We start from the raw sequence: 12,961 nt of genomic DNA on the forward strand, positions 1-12,961 counted from the left end.
GAGGATCCTCCACAGGCTGCAGATGGATCTCTGGATCCCCATGGTCCTCTATGGGCTGCAGGAGCACAGCTCCAGCAGGGGAATCTCAGTTCCAACACCTGAAGTGCCTCCTCCCACTCCTCCACTTGGTGTCTGTATAGATGTTGCACTGCCAAAGAACATATTTTTCTTCTTTCTTAAATATACTATTACGAAGACATTACTGTCCTTCATGATGGGCTCAGCCTTGGTTAGGAGCAGGCTGGCCCTGGGAGAAGCTGGCACTGGCTCTGCCAGACATGAGGGAAGCTTCTAGCAGCTTCTTACAGAAGTCATCCCTGTAGCCTCCATCACCAAAATCTAGGCACACAAACCCAATAAAGATATTAATTCACCATAAACTACATAAGTGTCTAAACACCTTGGGTAGACAGTGGTTTTTGAATCCTATTTTTTTTTCTACTAAAAGAGATTTTGCTAGGTGGATGATTTGGACAAGAAGATTTAAAAAAATGCTGCAGAGATGACAGGATTTACAAATATCCTAAGATTCTAAAATTATCTTCAGAATATGCTTTAAGTGAACTATTGAACTTTCACTGTCAAAATAACTCCATTTTAGCATTGAGGAGTAAATCAAACTCCTCACCATCATCTCTCTCCAGCAAGCATCATGACTGCTCATGAAAACAAATCTTACTGCAATACCCTACTAGAAAACTTAGCATCTGGCAAAATTATGTTACTAATTTTTTTGAAGAACATAACCCAGCATAGAAGTGCAAACAGAGCAAATGACACTTGGTAAAAGTTTGAATTCCATTTATTTTCAAATTATAGTAGCAGCAGAATTTTGGGGTTTTGTGAAAAGTTTTTTTAGTTAGTGTTCATTTGTTTGTTTTTAATTTTTTTTTTAATTATTAGAATTTGCTTGTTCACATGGAGGCTTTTTTTGGATTGCTTTTTTATTTTTTTCTTTTTATTTTATTTTATTTTTTAGTTTTCCCTTGAGTTGTTTTGGGTTTGGTTTTTTTTGTTTTTGGTGTCAGCAATTGTGAAAGATTCTTTATTATTACAATCATGCATAAGACACAGATAACTTGAAAATCTATATGCTTGGTATCCCATCATGTTCTTGAAACCATCTGGAGTCCTTTGAGAGCAAAAGGTCGGGGTATGAGAACAGACACAAGGCTCCAGAATTTTAGAATATAGAATAATCTAGAATGTTAGCAACAGAAGAAGGAAGACACTTGATTTTTTTAAAACAGCATAGTAAGAATTTTTTTTTTAAATCTCAAGGTTTTTTTATAAATTAAGTTAGAAAACATTACACAATTGTTAACAATGCTAGATTGGCCTAAGTACCCCAAGTAGATTTCCAAAACCAGTTTAGAGTGAGAAGACACATTGCATTTTGAGATGGCTATCACTTTTAAGAGGTAGATGACAGTATTAATCTGTTAGCAGTACAACTTTTATGTAAATATCATTAGATATTGTCTGTACAGTGTCCCTATATTTGTAAGGGTGCAAAGAGAAGGAAAAACACTGCCTTTCATCTAAAATCAACTGTATTCATCTAATTCTTTGGTCTACATCACCAGCTCTTCTGGAAATGCAGGTGGGGAGAATTTAAAGGATTAGTAAGGCAAGGAAAAAAAAATAAAATCAACCCTATTTGTGTATGTGGGCAGAACACACCATCCAGACTGCAGTGAGGGTGGCTGAGCTCACAGCACAATCCTCAGGACAGCCTGGCTACATTGAGTGGAAATAGCAGAAGCCCTCACAGGCAGAAAAAAAAGCATCAGAAGTCATGCACAGTACTTCCCACGGTGCCAATTCAGACTCATTGCCTAATGCATTTATGAAGGTGCTTCACTGCTGGAAAACCATTTCTGTTCCTATTCACCCTGTCCATCAGATTTCTGCATTACCATTAAGAGGAAAAAGCAGTAAGTAGTAGCAGCACTGATGGAACAGCTTTGTCACAGTGATGATCCGAGTGTGTTGCTAACCTGCCAGCATCTGTAAAATGTTGGCTGTTACTAAAAGCATCCATCTCAAAGTGTTAAAAGCACAGCTCAGTACAAAAATGGGATGACAATTTTTCTGTCCTTTGGATAGTCTTCAAATTTCTCAAGGTACCATCTGAAAAACAAAGAAAAATCTGATGAGTATTGAGTCTTCAAAACACTGCTGAGGAAATGAAATAATTGTACAATGTGTTTAATTTAATCCATACATGTTTTTGTCTAAAAAAAAAAAAGTCTTTATAACCTCCTCTGGATAGAAAAATGGCATTTACTGCACTTATTCTAATGACATCTAATCACCAAATATAACAAAACGAAGTTACAGCTGCCAGCAATGGGAAGTCAAACCAACAGATGTGGTGAGATATGTCCGGGAAGGAATAACCCTTTCTTTCAAAATGTATGGTGTAACACATACTGAGTATTTACACATTTTAAAATTAGAAGGAGGAAAAATAAAAATCAAAAACCTGTTATTCCATAATGACTTCACATGGAAGCAAGGGATATGTCACACACTGGAATGAGAGTCCCATTCTGCATAGAAGCTTCTTTGGCTGCAGTTAGAATTTGGGTATTCAAACTGAACACAACAAACATTGCATTTACCTTATTGCTAACACCCCTAAAAGACCAGCACTATTTTCAAATCCAGACAATTAAAAAAATGCAGAGCACTATCAGATATTATTTGTGTTTTCACCTTTCATAACAAGCATGTTTACTCCCATTTTTGAACATTTATTCTGCTTCTCTGAAATAAAAGAGCTAAGTTCACCTGGGCTCCTTGAAAGTGCAGATATTCATAATATCAATAGCTAACTAACTGCAAAATCAAAGCTGGAGGAAACAGATCAAAACATGCAATACATGATAGGTGCAACCTGCATCTAGGGAATACAATTATTATCCTATTTACCCATTTCAGTAATTTATTCTAAGTTTTTTAAAGGAACAAACTACACTAATATGTTTCTTCACTTATATGGATTTGCTATTTTCAGTTGCTTGGGTATTTTTTCCTGTACCCTATTCCATTTTCATGCATTTATCCTTTAATGGAAAAAACTTCCTTTAACAACATTCAGCTTTTCTTGATGTTCTGAAAGAGTGCCATCAAGGCTTAAGATTGATGGAAACCAACCATGGAATTGAGCTTGAAGAAGGTAATATACAAGGAGAGGCAGGAGAACCTGACCTTGCTTCATCTGGCAAGGAGAAGACACTCAGAACTCAATTGGATGAGCCCTGGGCAGCTGGGCAGAGCCTTGTGGTTTGCCACACACCAGATGACCGGACAACCTTCAAATGCTCCTCCCAACTCAAGACACTCTGCAACTCTGCTCACTAATAGCAGGTGATAAAACAGGAAGAGACGGTCAAAGGCAACAGGTTTGGAAGGCTCAGGTTGGATACTGGAAGAAATTTGTTCACTGGGAGGGTATCACAGATCTGAAACATCCTACAGACAAGGGACAGGAAAACCTCTTTCTGGAGGTTTTTAGCACTCAGTTAGACATAGACATGGCTGCCCTCACAGATGGTCTTTTTTTTTTTTTCAACCCATTTATTTCCTCTTATGCCACTAAGTTACAACATGAGAACCAAAGCAGGAAGCTGAAAGTAACCAAAATAAAATCAACATGTTCAAATTCTTTTAAGCATGCTACTCCTTAATGAGAATCCTTTCAGGAAACAAGTCTCCCCAAACTATGGTCCTTCTTGTGAGCAGTAAAGCCACACTATACATACAGTACATGAAGAGTTGGATTGTTTAGAGCAGCGACTTCATTAAACGTCATCTTATCAGAACTGTTTTCATAACGTCCATACAATTGATTATAGACAATGATACAGACGTGACTATAAACTGTGCCTGTTAAAGACAGCTTGGGTGATTTTCAAAAATTTATATATTAGAGAAACAAGTCTGAGAAGGGAAAGTATAGTATTTGATTAATTAAGACAATATTGCTAGACTTGCCTATAACCTTTACAGATCCAAGATGAACTATCTTCATTAAAACATTATTTTGACCGCCTTGTTGTACTCTGTTTATTGTCTGTACTATCCTGCTGAAATTCAGCAGTACTTAATCTTCTCAGAGTATTCTCTATCATATTCTGCCCTACAGCAGCAGTCTCTTTCACAAGACTTGCTCTGCAACATCCCTGTAGGATGAGGCATAATTTGTGAAATGGAAATGCAGTGTGGCATAGAGACAACAAAACTGACAAGGCAGGAACACTTACTTGTGGTGTTGTCTAGCCCTTGAACTCAGGATGAAGAGACTACACAACGCAAATGCAAAGCTTTCAATGGTGCAGCAGGCAAGGGCAAACCCAAACCATTCCAGGATCTCTCCAAAAAAGTTGGCTCCGCTGACATACTCAAACATTCCTCCTGAAAGCAGGACAGAGTTAGTTCAAAATACCTTAGTCAGGATGTTCAATGTTACCTTTTCTGTACACCAAGTAGGAGCTATATCACCAATGTGGCAATGTAATCTTTAAAGGCAGTGGAGACAGTATTTTTCAGTTCAAGCTGTACTATGAAGGAACACTTCAGAGTTCATTCTAAGACCGACCTTCTGTAGCTCCACTTTTCCTCTTTAAATAAAGAAAGAAAAGCAGATTTACTAGCAGCAGAAGCAAGTACATGCCTTCGTGAATAATTACTTAAAGACGTATTCTTTGACCATACCCTAAAACTTTTTTAAAATATGTAGAAATAGAAGGCATACTCCCCTTGAGTCCCAGAAAATACTCATAGGGTTACTTAGCCTACAATTTCATTTCTTAAAGTACTTTAGAAAATAAGTTAATTATGAACAACACCATTATTATGAAGTAAAGTTCCAAATTTATTCTCTAGCATACAAAGTTATTGCACTTCTGTTCCCATTCCTCATCAGGCCTGCTGTTCCAGCCTCTACACTCAGTGAAAAATTGGCAGTCTGTGTTAAATCAATTGTATAGACAATTGTGCATAAACTCAGCTGCTGGGAATTTTATAAATCAAGATTTTCACCCTAATTCCAAAGTCTGTGTACAAAAGGATAATATCTCAGTATGTGCTTTACCAGTGGGACTAAACAAACAGGTATTTGGCAAATGTAATAAAGAACATGTTCTGACTTTGCTTTAATTACACTACTTTTGTGACAAAAGTAAAATTCTAGCACTTAAACTGGATAAGCAACATCAAAAAGACCAGCTACTCCTGATCTTACAGCAAATACCATATTTCCTCCAGAACCCTTTTGTACACTGAACACAGTATAGTATGTTCATATTCTTTTTTCACATGAGCACTTCAATTTACATCTATTAACATTATAATTATTTTCACCTTTTTGGTGAAAAATAACAGTCTACCTTATATATCTCAGTTCTTACAGTTTTATTTTAAAAAAAATCAACAACCAAGAAAAAGCAGCAACTAGGAAAAAAAATGTAGTGAGATAACAGAATTCAGAAGTATTATTATCTTTCTGCTTTCAGTGAGCGTAATGTATGCAGAAGAGTGCCTGTTTCCAAAAGTGATAATAAACCTTAACACTTCAGTATAGGCTCCATAAGAAAGCCTTTCATATTTTCCATTTTCTACAAAGGCCAGAATTTACAACGTCAAATTCATCTGGATTTCTGTTCTCCTTTCCTGTGTCTCCCTTTTCAAAGTTGTTGCTGTTCTCTAATTACTTTAGATAACTCCCTCTTATATCCGACATGAGATGCGTCACATGCTGAGTACTTGCTTTATTTCCCAGCTGTCCCCACACTGAGTGAATAACTTAAGTCTTTCTTCTCCACCCACCTGCTGATTCTCTGAAAAGTTGGGCAATGCTGTTTCATTTTTACCCCTTTTTAAAAACATAGCCAATGTTGGTCAAGAAACTCAAAGATTTGCACAAGCCAAGTGATGTAATGAAACAGATTCCTTCCAATATTTGGCATCAGAGGAAAAAGAAAATGTTTCCCAAAGTATAAAATTACTTCCTGTGGTAGAAAACAAAATGCTATTTCCAGTTGCCTCTTATATCATAAATTACTACCTCCTCTAAAATACACCAAGCTTTAGAAGGCCATTTTCACACAGAATCATTTTAGATTGGAAAGGATCTCTTGAAATAATATTGTTCAACCACCACTGTTGAAGCAGGATCACCCAGAACAGGTTGTTCAGGACTATGGATGGAGACTCGAAACCAGACTGGGCAATCTCTCTGAGTAGCCTGCTCCACACCTGTGTGTTTGACCATCCTCCCAGCCAAACAAACAAAAAGCTCAGAAATAATTTTGTGTCCACTGCCTCTCATCACTAGGCACCCTAAGGAGAGCCTGGTTCTCTCTTCTTCATAATATATAAACTTTGGTAAGACCTCCCTGAGCCTTCTCTTCTCCAGTCTGAAGAGTCCAAGCTCTCTCCACTTCTTCTTATACAAGAGATACTTCTTTTTGTTGTATTAATTTCTGTACCATTTTACTTACCTTTAGGTATTTTGTAACCAGTTTCTCCTGGTTTTCTCAGATTTCTGAGAATATGATCAGAATGAATATTGATGGCCATGCCAATCAACCATCCTAAGAAACCTGAAGAGAAATATTGAAAATACTGTATTTAGTATTTTCACTAAATACACTGTGTTTGTTGAGAAAACAAACTACAGTCCGATATCACATTAGGCATATTGTCTCAAGGCAGTAGTAATGTAAGCAGCATAAACAGCTCTGGTGACATCCTGCACAGTCCCAGTCACACACTGTGCTCTTCCATCAGCACAGCTCACACTATCAACAGCTCGCTAGATGGGAAATAGCACTTTAAAAATAAAGTTTATTCTTATGTTGCTAGACTTATATAAACATATGTATGTGCATATATGCAGATGTAACGTGTATGTTTCCCTAACTTCAACACAGAAAAACAAATACACCAAAATTTTACCCACTGAAAGAAACCACCATTTTGAATCTTCCCAGAGGGACACATATTAGCCTCACTCTCCTTTGACTATTTTACTGATAGCATATCAGAATTTCCCCAGTAGATTTCTGTACAATAAAAGGAATACAACTGTGAAGGAATTAATGTACCATTTTCTCGTGCCATTCAACAAAATGGTTAAGCCAATTATTACAGCCTTTCACAGAAACTGAGATTGTTGTCACGTTCTGCATCTTTATGTTGCCATGAGGGTGGGATAAATCAAAAGGAATTTAGGAATGAAATTCATTCTTTTTATCCTTTGGCAACATGTTACCTATGTTATCTTCTCTTGAAGGCAGCATTCCCTGCTGATAAGGAACAGGTAAGATCTGTGTTTTGAGGTTAACCAGTGCCTCATCTCAGATTCTGTGATAAATTTATCCAACAAGACAATAATCTGGAGCATCTAGATACCTATCAATATTAGGAGAGATAACCCACATCCCTTGCCTCCAAGATTATATCCAGATATGGACAATGCATACACACTCTTCAGGTTTGATGTACGAAGAGAGCAGAGGTGACAGATGCACTTAGTTGCCTGATTGCCAGATAAAAAGTTGAGGTGCTGATGTTCTGTAACCTGAACCTTGTGAGTTACAGGTGGTGTTCTGCTTTGCAGAACTGCTACTAAAGAAGTGTTTTGATGCACAAATAAGTTAGCCATCAACACTTGAAGGAAGTGGTTGAATAGGGACTTAAAGGAGTAAGAAAAGACATGGCATACTGCAAAGGGTTTGAAGAAGCTAAAGCAAGCAATGCAAGAAAAGTTTCCAACTAAAAGTGCAGACAGATTAGGAAGGGACACACGGGTCAGGCACAGAGGTGTTGGTGTCCTGTTTGTCGCAGTCACCACTTCAGGGTATCACCAGCTCACTTGGTAAATTCACAAGTTCACTGTGAATTAAACCAACACATAGTCCAGAGAAACCATGAGGAAATCACATCAAAACCATATTCCTGCTCCAAATAAATTGCTGCTGTAGATATAAGTTAATGTGTTCCCCAAAACCGACAAACTATATAAAAAGGTTCTACAGTCAGAGAACATATCACTTGTTTGAAACTTCTCACCACAACAGTTAATCAGCCTGACTTTCCCAAATTTCTGTCTTCACTGGAAATTTATCTCATTTCAGCTTCCAGATATTGAAAATTAGTTGGCTGCTATTTGTAGACACTCTCTGATTTATCTTCCACATATAACTTCATACAGCTTAAGAAATATAATTTTAACTACCAGGACATTTGCTTTCTTGCTATTGTTATTTTCTAATATTCTAGTAATATTTATTTTTGTAATTTTAAACAGAAGCTTAAAGACACAAAGATATTTTTGAAGTACTAGAACAAAATAGTCCAGTTGTTCAGGGAGTACCCAGTGTACAATACTTCACTTTGGCATTTGCTTTGACCAAAGCCATAAGCATAAACTGCAGGTATTTGGAGGTTCCCAGCTGGGATGAATGCCAAATAGCAATTATAAATTGCTAAGATCCAATTATGTAAGTATGAACTACAAAAAAAAAAATTGCAAAACATATTCTAATTACAGGAATAAAAAAAAAAAAAAAAAAGGAAAAATAAAGTCTTCCGTTTAGCTGGTTAATGGGCATGCCAAATTTTATCTCAAGATTTGTTGGAATTACAATCTTAAAAAATCAGCAGTGGTCACACTATTAAAGTGGTTGATATGGATATCAGGAATCTTCACTTCCTTAGTTTTCAGGATAATTTTTTAAAGCACTGTATTGACTAACAATAGTCACCAGAACAACATTTCACTTCTAGTACCACTTAGTGGTACTAGAAATATATATAAGCATATATTTCAGACTGGTTTGGAAAAAAAGCAAACAAACAAAACCACAAATACAAACCAAACTAATTCATGCACAGAAGGATTCATAATTGAAGGCAGATGAATTGTCATTGATACATTTGCATCTTTAAGAAATCCTTGAAGCTTAAAAAAAACAAAAACAACACCCAAAAGTACCCAAGGAAACTCCAGCAACAAGTCTTATTAATTTGATTTTTTAAAAGATATTTGAGTAAAGAGGAATGGATTTATGGCTCCTTAATCATGATTCAGTCACAGCACTGTATTGAGATATCTTTCGACTAAGGTAGTGAAAACAAAGTCTGCCTGGCTTCAGTCTTCAAAAATTTTGATCAAGAATCTTTTAACCTTTTTTTGCTGGATTCCGATTTAATGAAAGTGGAAATTTTAAATGACCAAGAAAGTTTCAAATATATTCTAGTGCCCTCTGAAGTAATTCCCTTCTACTTCAATTTCTCTATTTTAGCACACAAACAGAACTGCCTCCTAATCTTGGCAAGAGAATCTACTTATATTGAAATTTCTTGAACCTTATAATCATGACAGCATTCACCACAGTTGTCCTCTATTATCATCCAAAATAGCACTGGAATAAAGACAAAAAATATCTTGTTCTTGTTGTTGTTGTTGAAAAAGGCTTGAGAAATAAGGGAGAAACACCAACTTGCTCTGGTTACTGAATAACAAAAAGGGTACTGACTCAGATCAAGGATCTACATGGTCCACTACTCTGCCTTTGACTGACTGATGAGGCAAAATATTCTGGTTTATCTTCAGATGAAAATGATCTTTCTGTAAAGATTTCATTAGGAAATTATACTATCATTTTGACAGTAGGCAAAAGTAGATTGTCTAGGAAACAAAAAAACTGAGTAAATAAAATACTTCGCTGCTAATTACCATAGTCTTTTAATCATATCCCTGGCCTCAAGTATAAATATAACCTCACTTCCTAATTGGGAGTGAATGATCACCCCTTCCTTGTGTGGCCAGTTTTGTTGTTAGACAAAGCCGCCCCCCAATTACAAGGGCAGCTGGATTGGTGCCTGTGTGTGTATCCAGTGTAGATATCCTGACACCAAGGACTTGTAAGCATTTGCCTTGGTATGTCGGTAGTTAGCAGCTACCCTTGCTAGATTTTTTACTCCATGAATTTGTTACTTTAGTTTAATCTACATGTTAGAAAAGCTTTGTTTCTTCTAAACATGCATGCTGCTGGTTCCAGGTAAGGCTTCAAGCTTCTACGAGAAAAAAAAAAAAATACATTACCTTGATTTACTTGGCTGTTAGAGACTAAAGATGACAATCAGATCATCTAGCACTGCAGAAAGAAGTGGCAGTTCACAGATTAAGAAAGGTTAAAAGGCCTCCAGCTACACCAATGAGAAAATTATCAGAAGACTTATAAAATGGCATTGAAGTTACTATAAAATCACAATAAAAAATTAAGAGCTATGAAGGCAGAGGAAAATTACACCTGATGTTCTCATAACACGATTTAACTCACCTGTAATGAAGCGTGAGTCACCCAGCCAGTCTGGAGGGTAAGTTGCATAGGTGGTTAAGCTTCGACCCTGCAAGTACCCGTTGAAAACACAGAACAGAAGTGCTAACACAAAAGTGAAAAATGGCGTTGGTTTTCCTGCACGGATCAGAAGAGGAAAGATGAGTGCCCTATAGCGAACAAAGAAAAGAAAACTTATTGTATTAACCAAAAAAAAAGACAGTTTTGAAGTCCAAGCCTTGTCCACACTACCCTACTTTACAAATTCGCAGCACCAGCCCTTGGTGTGAGTTTGAGAGGACAGCTGCACTTGCTTTAACATCTAAAACATTCTTCTTTTTTGCCTAGTTGGAATTACAAGACCAGTCCTCTCTACTGTATGGCAGAAATTTTGAACTTTACGTCCAAAGCAATTACTTTGGTGAGAGGAATAAAGATAACTGATATTAAGCACAGTCCATTTTTGTTCCTAAACTCTCAGTTGAATTTCAGCTTTCTGAGATGAGATAGGAAACAAGACCCCTTCACTAAATTCCTGCATTTCCAGAGGGAAAGTCAATCCCCTTTAAATTAACTTAACTGACCTCAGTTTCCTCCCTACCTTGTAAGCCAAAACATTAATTGCTTCACCTGGAGTAGTTTTGGTCTACTCTATGACACCTCTAAAGATGTGACAAACCCACAATTGCCATCCATTTGGGAAAGGAATCTTGATTGCTTTTCCTGGGGGATTATGCAAGTAAACAAACTAGCTCCAAACAAGAAGAGCAGGTGAATACTCTTGTGTTCTTTCTTGTGGAACTAGCCAACTCCCAATTGTCTATTGATTTAATTATGATCCATAATGATATAGAAGCAGGATCACTGAAGCCTGAGCATTCGTCACGTGTCTTCCACCTATACAAGGATGACTGCTTCAAAATAACCTTTCCAAAGGAAGTCCAACCCTAACAGCTTTCAAGAAAGAGTAATAAATTCATCATCAAATAAATTCATTATCACAGGATTATTTAAAGCACACAATGTTACAAGAAACAGAACTAGATAACAGGGGTCTCTTCCAGTCCACGTTCACATACAGAAGAATGCTTCAGGTTTCACAATAGCAACAAGCAACTGGAAAAAAAGGAATTGCAGCACAGCTCACCTTTTTGTACAAGTCATTGCCTCACATTCCTAGTTATTCCCAGACTTCAAGGATGAGTTAAGATTCCATGTAAAAACTAATGTCTTTACGCTTGAGAATAGAAAAAGGGGGAGCAAAGACACAATTGCAGGTTTTCAAAGGCAGCCTCCAGGCACCGTACATCATATACCTCACCACCACAAGGCTGTGGAACACACTTGGTCAAAAGCAAAAGTTTTTCTCAATAAGTAGCAGAAAATAACGTATCAGCCACACAAGTAGCTTAAAATAAACCTGCCAAATCCAACCCTTCTGTCTTCGTGGCAAATCTACTTGTGGAGTATGAAAAGTAGCTACTGTCCATAACTTAAAGGGAACAGCAAGATCACACCTGGGCTCCGACTAACCTGCCTTCTCCAAGTATTTTTACAAAATGCCTGAATACTGTTGACTGCCTGGCAACATAGGGCACTCAGCCTCACCTTAACCAGTATTTTAATGAATGATTGAATATACGGAGCTGGAGGAAACACACAAGGCTCATCCAGTCCAACCCCTGCAACGAACGCTATGTTGAAAGACAACGTTAAACAATATAATTAGAAAACAGCTATTGTTTAGCAACATCAAGATTATATCAAAACGCGGTGCTGAACTTTTCTTGTTGTAACAGTGACCTTAAGACAGCCTGCTCAAGTCACTGCGGAAGCGGGAGTCACCAGGAGGCACAGCAGCAGGAGCACAGTGATGGAGCTGCAAGCTTAGGGAGCGCCAAGCGCTCCTGTTGCACGCCGGAGCATCGCAGTGCACAGAGCGCACTAGTCAGCCGGCACCGCATCGCCACGGCTATTCGCCCGGCTACCGTAACAACACAGGGCACATCGTAGTGTAGCAAAGCAGAAGAGACATCAGTAACTATTATATTAAGTAACAAACGCTAACTAGCAGAACCTCAACCCCTTCGGTCGGGAAGCAGCAACCAGGTATCTCTATGAAGGGCGATCCCTTCTCCTGCCCCCAGCACGGCAGGGGGCAGGGGAAGGGATCGGCCATCTGCCCCCGCCCCGCCGGTGCCCGCGGGCAGCGCCGCCCTCCCGACCCCGCACCTGTGCGCGTAGTGCAGGAGGAAGCAGCCCAGCAGGACGCGGTTGGGCCGGGCGGCCGCGACCGCCCCGCCACAGGCGGCGAGCCCGAGCGGGACGAGGAGGGAGGGCAGCTCCTGCAGCACCCAGGCGAGGCGGGCGGGCAGCAGCCAGCCGAAGCGCCTCGAGGAGTACCGGCCGTAGGGCATGGGGATGAAGCGGAGCAGCAGGGAGGACACGGCGCCCATCGCCATCAGCCCGTAGGAGAAGAGCTCCAGCAGCCGCCGCTCCTCGGGGCCCTCGGCCCGGCGCCACAGCGCGCACACGCCGCCATCGCCGGCGAAGCCCATCGCGCTCCGCTGCCTCGGTTCATCTGGCACCGCCAGTGGCTGCCGGGG

At 39.0% G+C, this 12,961-nt stretch overlaps 1 protein-coding gene across 1 annotated transcript; it reads right to left on the reverse strand.

Annotated features, from left to right (window-relative positions):
- Positions 1-784: 784 nt before the first annotated feature.
- Positions 785-12,931, reverse strand: SRD5A1 (steroid 5 alpha-reductase 1). Its single transcript, XM_009089188.4, has 5 exons — positions 12,588-12,931; positions 10,359-10,525; positions 6,510-6,611; positions 4,272-4,422; positions 785-2,133 (listed from the first exon to the last, which is right to left on the reverse strand). Exons 1-5 carry the CDS (start codon positions 12,911-12,913, stop codon positions 2,067-2,069), a joined length of 813 nt encoding a protein of 270 aa, XP_009087436.4. The 5' UTR covers positions 12,914-12,931; the 3' UTR covers positions 785-2,066.
- Positions 12,932-12,961: the final 30 nt, after the last annotated feature.

The sequence above is a fragment of the Serinus canaria genome, chromosome 2, assembly GCF_022539315.1.
Source record: "Serinus canaria isolate serCan28SL12 chromosome 2, serCan2020, whole genome shotgun sequence".
Lineage (NCBI taxonomy): Eukaryota > Metazoa > Chordata > Aves > Passeriformes > Fringillidae > Serinus > Serinus canaria.